We start from the raw sequence: 16,383 nt of genomic DNA, 5'->3' as shown, positions 1-16,383 counted from the left end.
GCTGTAACACAATAACATAGGAAAAGATGATTGTTGTGAATACTTTCTGAAGGCACCGTACCTAAGGGAGTTTCAGAGATGGCCAGTATATGAATGTTGTCGATGTTAGCAAGTGATTCACTTCATGAGGCTAAATATGTTAATGCAAGCTGTTTGTTACCCATTTCGGGGTGGCTTGTAAGGTCTCCCAAGCAAGAGGTCGACAGGTCACTGATGTTTACATTTTGAGCCAATAGAACAGGGAGAGCTACCCACAGTGGGCTTCCTACTAGGGCAAACTGTCTCAGTGCTAATTGTGTAATTCAGGTTTATGAACAAGGTTTCTGATATCAAGAAGGTTCTTTAAAAAAAATCCAACTCTGCACGTTTAAGTGCCACAGCCCAAGCCCCTAAGTGATTTGTAAACCGAGGGGATATCCATATTTATGGCTTTCACTTTTAAACTAATAGCATTGGTTTAGCTTTTGCTTGCCACAGTGGGATTCAACTTTATAGGTTCAAGATTTTGACTTGTGTTGGAAATGAACATCTGTAGCCCTATTATGATCGAGCTGTGATATAATGGTAGGGATTACCTGAGACCGCACTGATTTCTCCTGCTGTGGGGGATGGAGAGCAATAGACTCCTGAGGGCTTGGGCTGTGAAAGTGTCATGTAAGCAACCGTTTTGTGCTCAAAGAGAGTGTCTGTGCTCCACGGTAGTTGGGATATATTCTGTCCTCACTGAAACAATCCCTTCGCAGAGTACATTTTCAGCTAGTGATGCATTGGAGGAGTCTGCTGAAGTGGTTCAACTCCAGGCCTATTGAGAGTAGTGGACCCATGAAAAGTAGCCGCTTACCTACATACTTTGCGGCTCCTTTCAGGTCCATTACAGGCCATTTTACGCTCCACTCATCTCTCCATCCTGCTCTTTAACCTCAACTGGGGGAAAGATCGAGGTGTTTAACATGCTGTTCTCTGGGGTTGTAATGTTATGGCACAAAGTGACCCTGTAGTTTTTTTTGGTTTCCTCTCACTTCCTGCCATTTTTGTTGGTACTTCCGCATGGACAGTGTCTGATAAAGGATGTACAAGTAGGAACGTTACTGGTCTGTCTGGTGACATTAGCCTGGGTCCCGTCTGCTTCTACTGAGGCAGAGACAGCCCCGGAGAGCTTAAAGTAAGCCACGATTAAGATTTATAAGTTACTTCAGTTGAAAAGGGCTAGGTACACTGTATGTGAAGTACAGGTAACTGCCAAAATAAAGGAAACCCAACAAAGTATCTTAATAGGGGCCAGAACTTCAATGCGCCTTGGCGTAGATTCTACAAGTGTCTGGAACTCTATCGGAGGAATGCGGCACTATTCTTTCATGAGAAATTCGGTAAGTGTTCAATTGGGTTGAGATATGGTGACACACACACACACACTTTACACCCCCTATGCTCCTTTGAGACCCCTCTTTCAAAGTCACTGAGATCTTCCAGCTACGGTAGCTAAAATAATGGACAACTGGCCACTTTTATACATGACCCTAAGTATGATGGGATGTTAAGTGATTAACTCGGGAACCACACCTGTGTGGAAGCACACACTTTCAATATACTACACTACATGGCTAAAAGTCAACGAACATCTCATTCAAAAATCATGGGCATTAATCTGGAGTTGGTCCCCCCTTTGCTGCTATAAGTAGCGCAGTGGTCTAAGGCACTGCATCTCGGTGCTAGAGGTGTCACTACAGACCCTGGTTCGATCTCGGGCTGTATCACAACCGGCCGTGATCGGGAGTCCCATAGGGCGGCACACAATTGGCCCAGTGTCATCCGGGTTAGGGGAGGGTTTGGCTGGGGTAGACCATCATTTGTAAAATAAGAATTTGTTCTTCACTCACTTGCCTAGTTTAATAAAAAAAAGAACAGCTTCCAATGCGTTTCCACTGCTCCAGAGTCCAATGGCGGTGAGCTTTACACCACTCCAGCCGATGCTTGGCATTGCACATGGTGGCTTCTCGGACATGGAAACCCATTTCATGAAGCTCCCGACGAACAGTTTTTGTGCCAACGTTGCTTCCGGAAGCAGTTTGGGACTCTAGTGAGTGTTGCAACCGAAGACTGGTGATTTCAATGCGCTACACGCTTCAGCACATGTCTGTGAGCTTGTGCGGACTACCACTTCGCGGCTGAGTTGTTGCTGCTCCGAGACATGTCCACTTCACAATAACATCACTTCCAGTTGACTGGGGCAGCACTAGCAGGGCAGAAATGTGACAAACTGACTTGTTGGAAAGGTGGCAGCCTAGGACGGTTCCAAACCGGAACAACCAACCAAGATACAGCATCCTCACTCCCTGTCTGTCTGCGGTTCAGTGCTGGCTCAGGCCCTCATACTTGGTGCATATGGGTTATTGTTGCTGCATGGGCCCTTAAGCTCTGTCCAGTGTCCACCTCCTTAACCACACTCCCACTCCAAACACTGAACATAAGCAGACTGGCGGAAAGTGCTGAGACCACAAAACACCAGAGCCAAGGGGATTTACATATTAGACATGACACTGGGATGATGTCATCCCTTCCAGCGCTAAACCTTCTGATCCTTTGTATCTATTGTTGTTTAAAGTTGTTTTTATTTTTTACACACACCATGACTCATCACCCCCCCCCCCCCCCCCCAAAAGAGTCATGAAACCCAGACACACAACTGTTGGGAGGCTTTTAGCTCCAAGAGGCTCTGCCAAAGGAGTGATCTCACCATTATTTCTCACCAAGAAAAGATTTGGGAGTTGGAGGCTGATCATATTTCATGGAATTGTAACAGGTGCCCTTGACAGCAACAAGACCAGGTTCAAGACGACATTGGAATAGAGGTTGAAAGCTGTAAATTGCATGTTTTCTATTTGAGGTCTTGATGAAAAGGCTCTGTCCGCGTAGCAGTCTGAATAGGTCCCGTTCCAACTCACTGGACAGGGATCTTCCACTACTGTATCACCTCCAACAGTGGACCCATCCCATTCAGGAGCACAGGAAAGTACACTTCACATTGAAGCATTCAAGGTCAGTCCGCTGTCTTCAATTTGACAAGGACAGTGGTAACGGAGGTAAGAATTGAACTAAGAAACTCAACAAAGAAAGAGGCTACTGCAGGATAAGAACTTTACAGGAGTGTTACGTTGTGTTTTAAAGCCTCTGTCTCCCAAATATCTATTCTGGTGAAACTCATTAATTTGCCCTTGATTTGGTTGAGTGGATGGGAGGTTAACCCTGTTTGGCTGTGCTCTTCCAGCATTCCACACAGCTAAGTTGCCCTGCCATGTTCCATGTTGTTGTGTGGAAGCTAGCAGTCGGTGCCTCTCCTTGTTCGGGCGGCGTTGCCGATCCACTTTTTCTTTTTCCTTTGGTTTTGTCTTTTGTTTTCACACACCTGTTTTCCATTTCACAATGATTTTGTTCCTGTATTCATGCACCAGCTACACTCACCATCTGACACTAGTGCCTCACTTCACTCCCTACTGTTGTTCCCCACTCTCACAGTAGCTAGCTCCTTACTTCCCTACTGTTGTTCCCCACTCTCACAGTAGCTAGCTCCTCACTTCCCTACTGTTGTTCCCCACTCTCACAGTAGCTAGCTCCTCACTTAACTTCCCATCGAGCCGGTGTCAATGAGAGAGGAATGCTGCACTTGGACAATGTGCCGCTCGGCGCAGCTCGTCTCGCTTCCGCGGCTTGTATTTTTAGCCAGTGTTCTCCTTTTAATTTGTTTTTATCTTGCTTCCTCTATTTCCCTTTCTCTCTCACACTCTCTTTTTTTCTCTTTCGTCAGACCATGATCCAATGACCATGGATCCATGACTGCCACACTTGTTTTGAAGAGGTCTGGGCTGGTATCCACAAAGCGTCCCAGAGTAAGAGTGCTGATCAAGGATCAGTTTTGCCTTTTTTCTTTTTTTTGATATGAATGAATCTGATTTTTATATTGAAAGGTTGGGACCTGAGAAGATCAGCTCTCCTACTCAGTTGCTTTGTGTATACGGGCCCAGGTGTCAACAGAGGGAACATCTCTAAGAGAATGGGCTGTCAGGCAATCTATTTAATATAATGACTGCAAAATGGCAACATATTTATTGTAATGCCATAATACGTGAATTGTAACAAAGCTTTAGAAAGATTAGCTTTTGAGGATCACATTTTATACCAACTCATTTTTCATTCCAGTTAATGACTCTATAAAAATCCCTGCGGGCTGCCATTGCAGTAAAAAAAAAATTGTCTGAAAAAAAACAACACTTACAGTAGCAATCAGTGCTCTCCACAATTGTTGATTGGGATGCAATCAGCAAATCAACATGAAAAGAAACAAGCAGATTCTCAGTGCAATCAGATAATCCATTGATCTCATGTTTTACCACGGTCTCTTTTTTTCAATGGCCTGCCGCTGCGGTGTTTGGAGGAAAAATGACACGGGCAATTTCGCCAGTTAATGTCTGTTTTTGTTTGTCCCTAATCACTGTTTATTCATTGGCGCGGTGCCTGAAAAGCGTTGCATAATTTAACATTTGATCAAACAGCTGTTGAACGCTACTCTATTACCATGGGAAATCTGTTCAGCTGTGTGGCCACTTAAACCACGTTACGATTCTGAACACTGCTCTTTTTATTTTCAACGGTAGCACTTTGTACGCTATTGTCGTCCTACGGCAACGACGAGGAAAAGGATGACAAGACTGCGTCATGTATTGGCAGCGTGCTTTGTTGACCTTTTGGCTAAGTGCAGGGAGATTGACAAGGATGGGGTTTTCCCTGAGCTTGTAACATCCCGTAAACATTAACTGACTGGAGTAATGATGTGTACCGTAGCGTCAGTGCCTTCTAGATATAGTGACGCTGTCTGTGTGTGCTGTGGTATGCTTAATATCACAATGTGCGCTATGACCATGTTATGTTTTTCTATCCTCTTTTAACGAGTGATGTTAGTGCCAACAAAAACTGAATCATTTTGTTTCTGAATTGGAAGCTCTGACGTTGGTTTCTTTCTGCTTTTTTCTTCTTCACAGGACCTGAAAAAGCCGTTTGATAAGTCCTGGAAAGACTATGAAACAAAAGTGTAAGTTTTTCAAAATATTTTACTACCGCCAATATGAAATGAGGTTCTGGCCAATTGACATTATTAGCTTAGAGGACTGAAGACTATCAGATGATCAGTCCATTGTCCTTTGATCCGTTGGTTCATTCTATGGCCGCACTGTAGCAGTCGGTTCAACTGACTCACAAGCGTTTTGATAAACTCTAGATATTGGTACTGTCATAGTAGTTATGCATTTTACTGTATATTTGTCATTGGTACAGAGCCCGATTTTTATTTTATTTGTTAAAATATTTTTTTTATCATCATAAGCAATATTTTGAATGAGATGCAATGTGATATGTCCTGTCCCATCTCTGTGCTTGTAATGACCACTATTCCCCAACCAACCTCACCTTGCAATCATCAATGAATACACCCAGAATAATAAGCCATCTTTACCCCTCTCTGTCTACACTGTGATTTTTGCATGCAACGGTATATGAGATTTTATAGTACTCTGATATATTTTCCAAGCTGCAAAGGACATTCTTTATTGAAAGGGTAATGCATTTTCTTCTGCCGCGCCAATCTGATGACGAGACGGTACTGACTTGTTGCTCCATTGACGCTCTCTGCTAGTCTGCTGTCAACGGAGGGCAGTACTATGCTTGGCCTCGAACATCGTTGTCCCATCTGCTCTGATGTTCTTTGAACTTTTCCGATCACAATCGGATTTGTTCTCATATCTCTAATCTCTTTGTCTGCGGTTATAATGAGACCTTTCCATGTTTTGCAGACCGAAAGAGATTAGACTCTCTGCCCCAAACTCCACTCTGGCCCCGGCCGCCTTAAAGTTTGCGAGTAGCACCCTGACCATCGTCACCACAGAGTCCCATTTGATCCACTGTCTCCATCTCTGTGTCCACGGTCTTTGGTGGCTCTTGTGGCTGTTTTTAAGCTTTCTCTCTACTCCTATGCTTCTGGGCTGAGGATTAAGGTGACAGCTTTGTAGGTGTTCTACTAATGAAAGCAGTCACATCTTGATGTCTTACCTAATGATGGTTTGAGTCAAAAAAAGGGGAGCCACCCAAAATGACAGAATATAACCCAGATGACTTTACCTGAGACGGATGAATGTTTGTGACGCAGCGGCAGGAACTGACTTCTTTTAAATGTCTTTTTGAATCAAATATTTTCCGGAACAGCAGTAGATGATAGCACGCTACGTAGACTTGCAGGAGCAGACCATAGTGCAGTGCTGGCTCATGCATTCACACCACTTTGACATCAGCTTGATGCCCCCCCTCTCTGTCTTGTCTTTGTTGGTATGATCCATTTGTAGTCCCCCCCCCTGGTTCAGTTTCCTTTGGAATGGCCTTGTTGCATCTGTGTCTTGATGGTTCCAAATGGGCCAAGCTGTTTACTGACTGCAGGCAGAGGTGGGGAAAAAACAGGCAAGTCATTAACTTTGGTTTAGTGATGGGCCACAGTGACGGGCCACAGTGACGAGGACCTAACACCCAAAGGCATGAGTGAGAGGCCGTCTGCTTTCAAATCTGAACGAAAACAGGCGTCACTTAAGTTTCCCTAAGCTTCCTCATAGGAGGAGCCAAATGCTGCATCCTTTTTAAAGGGAATATGCTGAGCTAGAAAATAATGCCCTTTTGCATGGAATGCCCTCCCCCTTCCACTCTGTATATTTCCTGTTTGGTGTGTGTCTGTGGTTGGAAATGCCCTTTGACCCCCCCACAACGATGTCACTTCTTGTCCCAGCACTAAGATCGAGAAGGAGAAGAAGGAGCACGCGCGGCAGCACGGCATGATCCGCACGGAGATCAGCGGGGCGGAGATCGCAGAGGAGATGGAGAAGGAGAGGAGGTTCTTCCAGCTGCAGATGTGTGAGGTGGGTAAGGAAAGAGATGGAGCTCAGGCCTGGGTTGCCAGGTTGGGCCATGTCCACAGCTGTAGTGGAGGGTTTTCTGACATTGTAAAATTCTGTCTCGCAGTATCTTCTCAAAGTGAACGAGATCAAGATCAAGAAAGGGGTGGACCTACTCCAGAATCTCATCAAATATTTCCACGCACAGTGCAAGTAAGTCCTGCAGTCAGTGAACGTGTGCATTTGACCAAGTGCTCACTTCGTGGAGAAAACGGCTGATGTAGATTTGTCACTCCCCTTAGTTTTTTTCAGGACGGGCTGAAAGCAGTAGACAACCTCAAACCATCCATAGAGAAACTAGCCACAGACTTACACACGGTGAGTTCCTCAAGACTACTGTTGACATCTTCATGGGGACTTCATGGGGACTTCATGGGGACTTCCCTTTCCTTCATCAAGTGTGCTGAATTCATCAAACATATTCTGTGTGACTCTGTAACCTTTTGTATGACCCCTGTGGCCTTTGTGTGTCCTTTGTATGACCTTTCCAGATAAAGCAGGCCCAGGACGAGGAGAGGAAGCAGCTCACTCAGCTACGGGACGTCCTCAAGTCAGCGCTGCAGGTGGAGCAGAAGGAGGTAACACCCATAGACTTCGACCACTCTAGTGCCCCACAGTATGTTTTAGCATGAGCAGCGCCATTGAGGACTTTCACCATTAGGAGATTCTCATTTGGGCAAAAGTCCATCCTCAACTCCTCCTTCCTCTCCTCCATGACCCAGAAACGGATAAGTTGTTGAAGAGCGTGTTAATTTTGTTTGTAGTACGAACGAAGAAGTCTGCTACCCTCTGTGATTTAACTACTTCGGCTGCAAGCGCGGATCCCCCCCCTTTGAATCAGGCGTTGTTTTCTCGAAGGAGAAAAGCATGCAAACATTTAAAAACCATATGCTACTTTTTCTATCATCTATAAAATGTGTTTTTACTTTCAACATTTAATTAGGGATTCCACCCGTGTCAACATTTGCCTGATGCGTGAGTGGAGAGCCATTTCATGCAAGCACATTTTCATCCACGTTCCCTCTTCTCGCCGTCTCTCTGCGATTACCTTTGACCTTAAAAAAATAAAAAAATAAAAAGGAAGCGAGAGAGAGAGAGGAGGTAGGAGAAAGGACACAGGAGTTGAGCAAAACTAAATGAGATCCTCCCATTTTTAAGTAGTCAACTGGGTGGGACTTGTTATGGGTTAAGGAAGGATCACATAATTCCATCCAGATCTCTCTCACACACACACGCACACACACGGCAACCCTCAAACTCTATAGGCCTAGTCTTTTCACTGTCTAATGCCCAAGTTAGTCATCCAATAATATAAGCCGTCTGTATCTCATCTAGTCTGCCTCATTCATATCCTATGAGTGATGCACTTAAATGTTCAAAACCCTGATGTATGTTACCAAAGCCCCCTTCACTCCCTGTCAACTTTAGCACGCTCATTGAGAGCAGTCATTAATGGTCGATGGTTAAGCACGCTGATGTGCTTAATGCTCTCGTTTGCCAGACGCTTTTATCCAAAGAGACGTACGGTTAACACACGTACTTCTGTCCTTTCTGGCGTCGGCTACTACGTGGAGAACTATTCTACTGTTTTTGCTACTGCCTCAATATCTTACCTGTCTGTTCTCCTCTTTGCTTCGCTGCCGCCGCCTCTTTGTGAACCAAGTCTAGGAGAGTAAGTGTGTCCTCAGCGCCCCCTTTGCTGTGCTTGTCTATCGGTGGTCGTGGTGTCAAGGAGAGTGAAGTTTGTCTGAAGCATTTTCAATAGAGAGCATTTGTCTCTAAAAGGGGGGGGGGGGGGGTTCTGGGTTATATTCATTAAGCACCGAATGTAAGTAAACCCTCTGAACACAGTGAAATGCGAAGGTACTATGCGTACTTCTGAAATACTTGTTTTTCATTTTAAATTGTGCTACGTTGTGACTTAATGAGTACAACCCTGTCTTCCTAGATTTTTCTGTTGACAATGGTAACGTTAGACACAGAACCCTGAAGATGTTTCTTTGGCCCCTCCCCCTCTGTTTCGTCTGAGGTGATGACCTCACTAGTGCATGACCCCAAGGCTTTGCTTGTCATATATACACTGCTCAAAAAAATAAAGGGAACACTAAGATAACACATCCTAGATCTGAATGAATGAGAGATTCTTATTAAATACTTTTTTCTTTACATAGCTGAATGTGCTGACAACAAAATCACACATGATCAATGGAAATCAAATTTATCAACCCATGGAGGTCTGGATTTGGAGTCACACTCAAAATTAAAGTGGAAAACCACACTACAGGCTGATCCAACTTTGATGTAATATCCTTAAAACAAGTCAAAATGAGGCTCAGTAGTGTGTGTGGCCTCCACGTGCCTGTATGACCTCCCTACAACGCCTGGGCATGCTCCTGATGAGGTGGCGGATGGTCTCCTGAGGGATCTCCTCCCAGACCTGGACTAAAGCATCCGCCAACTCCTGGACAGTCTGTGGTGCAACGTTGGTGGATGGAGCAAGACATGATGTCCAAGATGTGCTCAATTGGATTCAGGTCTGGGGAATGGGCGGGCCAGTCCATAGCATCAATTCCTTCCTCTTGCAGGAACTGCTGACACACTCCAGCCACATGAGGTCTAGCATTGTCTTGCATTAGGAGGAACCCAGGGCCAACCGCGCCAGCATATGGCCTCACAAGGGGTCTGAGGATCTCATCTCGGTACCTAATGGCAGTCAGGCTACCTCTGGCAAGCACATGGAGGGCTGTGCGGCCCCCCCAAAGAAATGCCACCCCACACCATGACTGACCCACTGCCAAACCGGTCATGCTGGAGGATGTTGCAGGCAGCAGAACGTTCTCCACGGCGTCTCCAGGCTGTCACGTCTGTCACGTGCTCAGCGTGAACCTGCTTTCATCTGTGAAGAGCACAGGGCGCCAGTGGCGAATTTGCCAATCTTGGTGTTCTCTGGCAAATGCCAAACGTCCTGCACGGTGTTGGGCTGTAAGCACAACCCCCACCTGTGGACGTCGGGCCCTCATACCACGCTCATGGAGTCTGAGTCTGTTTCAGACACATGCACATTTGTGCCCTGCTGGAGGTAATTTTGCAGGGCTCTGGCAGTCCTCCTCCTTGCACAAAGGCGGAGGTAGCCGTCCTGCTGCTGGGTTGTTGCCCTCCTACGGTCTCCTCCACGTCTCCTGATGTACTGGCCTGTCTCCTGGTAGCGCCTCCATGCTCTGGACACTACGCTGACAGACACAGCAAACCTTCTTGCCACAGCTCGCATTGATGCGTCATCCTGGATGAGCTGCACTACCTGAGCCACTTGTGTGGGTTGTAGACTCCGTCTCATGCTACCACTAGAGTGAAAGCACCGCCAGCATTCAAAAGTGACCAAAACATCAGCCAGGAAGCATAGGAACTGAGAAGTGGTCTGTGGTCACCACCTGCAGAACCACTCCTTTATTGGGGGTGTCTTGCTAATTGCCTATAATTTCCACCTGTTGTCTATTCCATTTGCACAACAGCATGTGAAATTTATTGTCAATCAGTGTTGCTTCCTAAGTGGACAGTTTAATTTCACAGAAGTGTGATTGACTTGGACTTACATTGTGTTGTTTAAGTGTTCCCTTAATTTTTTTGAGAAGTGTATATTTTTATTTATTTATTAGTGGCAGCATCTCAATAGTCTATAGGCTCCCCTTCCTTGCCTTTTCTACTTCAACTGCACTAAAGCAAATCCCCCAGCCAGCATCCCGATCTGCCATATTGCTCTCATATCCTAGATTTTATCTAGAATTTTTCAGATCAGTGCTGACAAAGGAAAATGAACAAGGAGAGGAAGCCACTTTAGACAATTGAGACTTACCACACCCACTGCAGTGTCTTGTGCCTTTGCCTACATAGATCCTTATGTGTGTGTGTGTGCGTGCGCTGGTATTGTTGAAGGATTCCCAGGTGCGACAGAGCGCTACCTACAGTTTGCACCAGCCGCAGGGAAACAAGGAGCACGGTACTGAGCGCTGTGGGAACCTCTACAAGAAGAGTGACGGGTCAGTGTTTCTCTCCTGTTGAACTTTCATTATCTTCAACAAACATTCAAATAACCAAATGGAAAGGCCAGACAAAACAAACACACAAAGTACACTCGTTGTGATGGCATTTATCCATAGGCCCACTCCGGGAACTTTGGCGACCAACTATGTTTTTTTTTTTTTTCAAAACCTTTTGCTTTGGGCCGGATGTGATCATGGGATCGTTCGTACATGAATCATCTATTAGCAGAATGACTGCCGCATTTCCATTAGCCACCAAATCCCTAGTTTTCTGGAAGCTGTGCTGTCATTTTCTATACATTTCCCCCCCACATGGGCCAGCCCCCTAGCTATTCAAGTTCCAGCCAATGAGCTTCAGCCACTCGCCATTTGAGCGACCGCTATCAAGATGCACACACAGTAGAGTGGGAGAGGGGGGCAAGGACGTGGTGCACAATACTGTGTCTGCCCATATGTGATGTAGTACATGACGTTCGGGGGCCACTTTTGGCTCGTGGAGTGCTACTTTCAGAACTACTGGCTAAAAATAAATATATACAAAAGTACCAGAGAATCTCTGTTAATGTTATTTTTATGTCTGGGTGTCTCCCCATAGACAGGAATACACTGCCCAAACTCTGCATCATTTACTTAGGCCTGCACATACTAATGAGCCATCGCACTGGTTTGGTTGGTTCATGTGGGTGTTTAGTGTGTCACACTGGCGCTGGGGTGTTATGTCAGTCTCTGTGTCATGATGTAGTGTGTGTGTGTCCCAGGATAAGGAAAGTGTGGCAGAAGAGAAAGTGTTCAGTGAAGAATGGATACCTCACCATATCACATGGGACGGTGAGTAATGTGAGCGCGCGCGCACACACACACACACACAGAGGGCAAGACAACCTACTCCTAGCCAGTTAGCGTTCATCTACAGGAAGGCTAGTGGGAAAGGGAGATACCTAGTCAGTTGTACAACTGAATGCCTTGAATGAATCAGAGAGGTGGGGGGGGGGGGGCTGCTGTCTTAATCGACATCCATGTCTTCGGCGCCCGGGGAACAGTGGATTAACTGCCTTGCTCATGGGCAGAACGTCAGATATTTACCGTGTCAGCGCAGGGATTTGATCCAGCAAGTGGCTCTAGCCTGTTCTCTTACACTTCACCCATATTCAAGCCAGTCACTCGATCACACTAATTCTGTCATATCAGACGTCATCACTGTTTATCAAACCTTTTAGGCAACCGACATGTTTATTTCATCTCCAAGCACAATAAAACAGTTCCTATTGATTTCATTAACAATTTGCAAAATAGTTATACTGTTAACTTCGAAAAGCAGTTCCAATGTTTCAACCATACATTGGCTTAGTTTACTGTCTGACCTGGCCTCTGGGAGAGATCCACCTGGGAACTATTCCTATCCTAAAATGCCCCCAGGCAACCCCAGACAAGTTCAATTATGGCACATCCTACCTAATTATCAGCTCTCTGCTAACTGGCAGCTTATCCACTAGTTTTGTCTTGTGTGATCCTGTCTTATCCAGTCTTATCCAGTCTGGTCGTCTCTTGTTTTGTCCTGTTCTCCCTATTTTCTTATTCATATCTTTTTAAATTTCTCTTTATTCTTACCCTACTTTTCTGCTATTTCCTACTTTTTGGTTGTGGTTTACCGTCTCCATTATAATAAACAATTCCATGGGGAGGGTTCAGAGGTAGTAGAGCTACGGGGTGGGAGTGGGGATCAAGACTCCAGAAAGTATTTGGTGCCTGGTACTTTTTTATTGTGATTTTAAGTTAATTACGTTTTTTAAATGTTTTTATTTAGCTAAAATGGTGGTGGTATAAGTATTAATGTCAGTCACTCTTACAGGTCAACGAGTATTATTTCTCTTGGATGCATCCCAAATGGCACCAATAGGGCTCGAAGTCAAAAGCCATTTGGGATGCAGCTCTCGTCAGGCTAGTTCACATAGCTACTTTACCTGCACCGCTTCACCCGGGGTCTCACCAGCCTATTGATATCCCCCTCTGCTCTGCTCTCACTGTAGCAGGCTCTACTTCCCTGCATTACACTAGATTTAATCTCCCTCTTTCTCTCTCTCGCTCTCGCTTTCGCTCTCTCTCTCGCGCTCGCTCGCGCTCGCTCGCTCTCCATTGCTCTATCTTCCTCTCTCCTCTGTCTCTTGCGTACTTTATCGCACCCTTGCTCTATCCCCCTCCTCGCCTTGCTCGCTCTCTCTCTCTCGCTCTCTTTCAAAATTCACACACACATACACAAACACACCACACTTTCTCTACCTCTCTCTCCTTCCCCTTTCTCTCTCATAAAAGAAAATAATATACCTCACATATGAGCTCTCCCTCCTCTCCCTGGCCAACCAGCTGTATGTAGAGGTCGAAGCAGGGAAAGCAATCAGGGATGGTTTTTAAGCACCCTGAGCTGAGCCCCAGGCAGGGCCTGGTTTCATCCTCCACTGCAGAGCAGAAAACCACAGTACAGAAGCTAATCCTCCATGGACAAACCCATTCTGACAGACCTTAACCCCTAAATATTACTTATGAAAACTGCATACCGAGAGCCTGGCTATTAGTGTTATGTTATGATGTAATAAATGATGGAGAATGGAAGGTGAATTTCGCAGTGGTTTATTCTATGCTGTGCTGATTCTCAAGTAGCTCTGCAGTCCAGGACCTGTATCAGATTGTTGTAATGTACATCGTGTTTTATAGCTTAATATGTTTTCTTTGATGCTGATATTTTGAGTGCATGTCGGCTAAATGAATGCTTTTATCCAGGTACAGTGCACACCTCTTCTGGTGAATATGGTTATTGTGATGAACCACTTCAGGGGTCAGCATGCTTCAGTTCGGCTGACCCCTAGCTGAACCGAACGAGTGTGCTCGCATATTCATTTAAAAGATCTTCGCTTGAAAAACGAGAAAAAAAGCCTCAATAGTACTGTTTGTCCATTTTGAGACGCCGTAGCCAGAATAGTCCGAATTAATCTAAGATAACGCAAGAAATCTGTCCTTAATTTGCCATGGAGATCTTAGTCGCGCAATTTTACATCTAACTATGTTTGGTGCAGTATTTTTCGGTGAAAGAATGTGGATGAAAATGAGTCGTCCCTCGATGAATGACAACAAAGACTATTGGATCCCAACTGTTAACCAATCATCGACGAAGGGGCGTAGTCATAATATATGCACCAACTTTTCCAACCTGTTTCTGGTAGCATGTGGACAGCTTTAGTGATCAAACTTACCGATGTGATGACTATAAGAGGGAGCACTGTATTTTTTGTTCTGGTGGGAAGGGTGCATTTTCCTTTATGCTTTGCGTTCGCTGATTCTCATGTTTTTCTTTCCTGTCCTCCCCTCGTTCAGGCGAACCGACCGCCGGCCAAACTCAACCTCCTCACCTGTCAGGTGAAACATAACCCAGAAGAGAAGAAGAGCTTTGACCTCATCTCACGTAGGTTTACCCCTTCTTTTTACTCCCTTCTGTTCTCTTCTATTTTCTTATCTCTCTTCTGTCCTCTCTTCTGTCCTATTTTCTTATCTCTCTTCTGTCCTCTCCTGTCCTCTCTTCTGTCCTCTCTTCTGTCCTCTCTTCTGTCCTCTCTTCTGTTCTCTCTTCTGTTCTCTCTTCTGTCCTCTCTTCTGTTCTCTCTTCTGTCCTCTCTTCTGTCCTCTCTGCTCTCTCTTCTGTCCTCTCTTCTGTCCTCTCTGCTCTCTTCTGTCCTCTCTTCTGTCCTCTCTGCTCTCTCTTCTGTCCTCTCTGCTCTCTCTTCTGTCCTCTCTGCTCTCTCTTCTGTCCTCTCTTCTGTCCTCTCCTGCTCTCTCTTCTGTCCTCTCTGCTCTCTCTTCTCTTCGCTCTCTTCTGTTCTCTCCGGCTCTCTATTCTCTTCTCTCTCCTGTCCTCTCTTCGCTCTTTTCTGTCCTCTCCTCTGTATTCTCTTCTCCCTCTTCTGTCCTGTGTTTCACAGAAGTACCTCTACAAATGGACTTTGCTCCATTCTCAAAGCCTGGCTTTTAGACACTACAGAACAAGGAGGGATGATGTGTTGGGACTAATGACAGCTCATAGAGTAGAGATATCTACTGCAGACAAACTAGGGAGGAGAGGAGAATCACAGAAAATGAAAAGTGGTTGATATGGTCTATGTCTGGATTATAAGGGAACATCTGAGTTTTTCCGTGGAATGAGGGCAGCGGGAAAGGAGTTGGGAATAGTTGAATCACTGTAAGATTCATATTCAGGGAAGACTCGGTACTTTGTCTCCTCACCGGCTTCTCTGAATCAGCAGCCTATTTAGAATTTCATCCACGTTCATCTGTTCCCTGTGTCCTCACATAATCTCATGTAACCAAGGGAGATTCACCCTCTTTCTTTGTTCGCCCTCTTTCTTCAGTCAGGTTTTTGGGGATGTGTGTTGAGTTTAGCTGAGAGGTGAAGAAGTTCATAAACACTGGGCCAGAACTAAGTGCTCATGTCAGGCTGTCAAAGGACAATATTGCTGCTTCAGGATATGAAAGGGCTTGTGCTGGTGGAAACAAGCCTTTGAGAGAGAGACTGTCAGAACTCCCAGCTGTCAGGGGATCTGAATTGTAGATCAGTCAGATCTGGAGGAGGATAAAGTACAATAGGACTTCCTCCAGGTTTGTACTTTGTTGTACAGTACAATAGGATGTTTGGTAAAGGTTTACCTCTGTCTTACATAGATTCCACATAGTCAAATCTCAACCGTTGTCGCCTCGTCCATTGTACTGTTGGGATGCTGTTATACTTATGTGGGACTTTTACTGCATGTACTGTAGTTGAGTGTCTTCCTGTATGTACTGTAGTTGAGTGTCTTCCTGTGTGTACTGTAGTTGACAGTGTCTTACTGTATGTACTGTAGATGACTGTCTTACTGTATGTAATGTAGTTGACTGTCTGTGTCTTACTGTATGTACTGTAGATGACTGTCTTACTGTATGTAATGTAGTTGACTGTCTGTCTTACTGTATGTACTGTAGTTGACTGTCTGTCTTATTGTATGTACTGTAGATGACTGTCTGTCTTACTGTAGATGACTGTCTGTGTCTTACTGTATGTACTGTAGATGACTGTCTGTCTTACTGTAGATGACTGTCTGTGTCTTACTGTATGTACTGTAGATGACTGTCTGTCTTACTGTAGACTGTCTGTGTCTTACTGTATGTACTGTAGATGACTGTCTGTCTTACTGTAGATGACTGTCTGTGTCTTACTGTATGTACTGTAGATGACTGTCTGTGTCTTACTGTATGTACTGTAGATGACTGTCTGTCTTACTGTAGTTAACTGTCCTGGTCTTACTGTAGTTGACTGTCTTCCTGTATGTACTGTAGTTGACAGT

At 45.2% G+C, this 16,383-nt stretch overlaps 1 protein-coding gene across 7 annotated transcripts in view; it reads left to right on the top strand.

The window, feature by feature from the left end:
- The window catches only part of asap2a (ArfGAP with SH3 domain, ankyrin repeat and PH domain 2a), an 87,302-nt gene that overhangs the window by 52,869 nt on the left and 18,050 nt on the right, over positions 1-16,383 (top strand). For 4 of the 7 annotated variants that reach the window (XM_031788356.1, XM_031788354.1, XM_031788353.1 and 1 more), the window contains exons 5-13: positions 5,034-5,083; positions 6,818-6,947; positions 7,051-7,136; positions 7,226-7,301; positions 7,475-7,561; positions 8,647-8,655; positions 10,914-11,017; positions 11,779-11,848; positions 14,387-14,474. In XM_031788356.1, the coding sequence (XP_031644216.1) occupies positions 5,034-5,083; positions 6,818-6,947; positions 7,051-7,136; positions 7,226-7,301; positions 7,475-7,561; positions 8,647-8,655; positions 10,914-11,017; positions 11,779-11,848; positions 14,387-14,474 (700 nt within the window). Of the gene's footprint in view, positions 1-3,802; positions 3,885-5,033; positions 5,084-6,817; positions 6,948-7,050; positions 7,137-7,225; positions 7,302-7,474; positions 7,562-8,646; positions 8,656-10,913; positions 11,018-11,778; positions 11,849-14,386; positions 14,475-16,383 lie in introns of all 7 variants that reach the window. The other 3 variants (XM_031788357.1, XM_031788355.1, XM_031788358.1) reach the window with 2 other exon arrangements.

This window comes from Oncorhynchus kisutch, linkage group LG14, assembly GCF_002021735.2.
Source record: "Oncorhynchus kisutch isolate 150728-3 linkage group LG14, Okis_V2, whole genome shotgun sequence".
Classification (NCBI taxonomy): Eukaryota; Metazoa; Chordata; class Actinopteri; order Salmoniformes; family Salmonidae; genus Oncorhynchus; species Oncorhynchus kisutch.
Note: the sequence above shows the minus strand (reverse complement) of the source record. Positions and strands in the feature narration are given on the sequence as shown.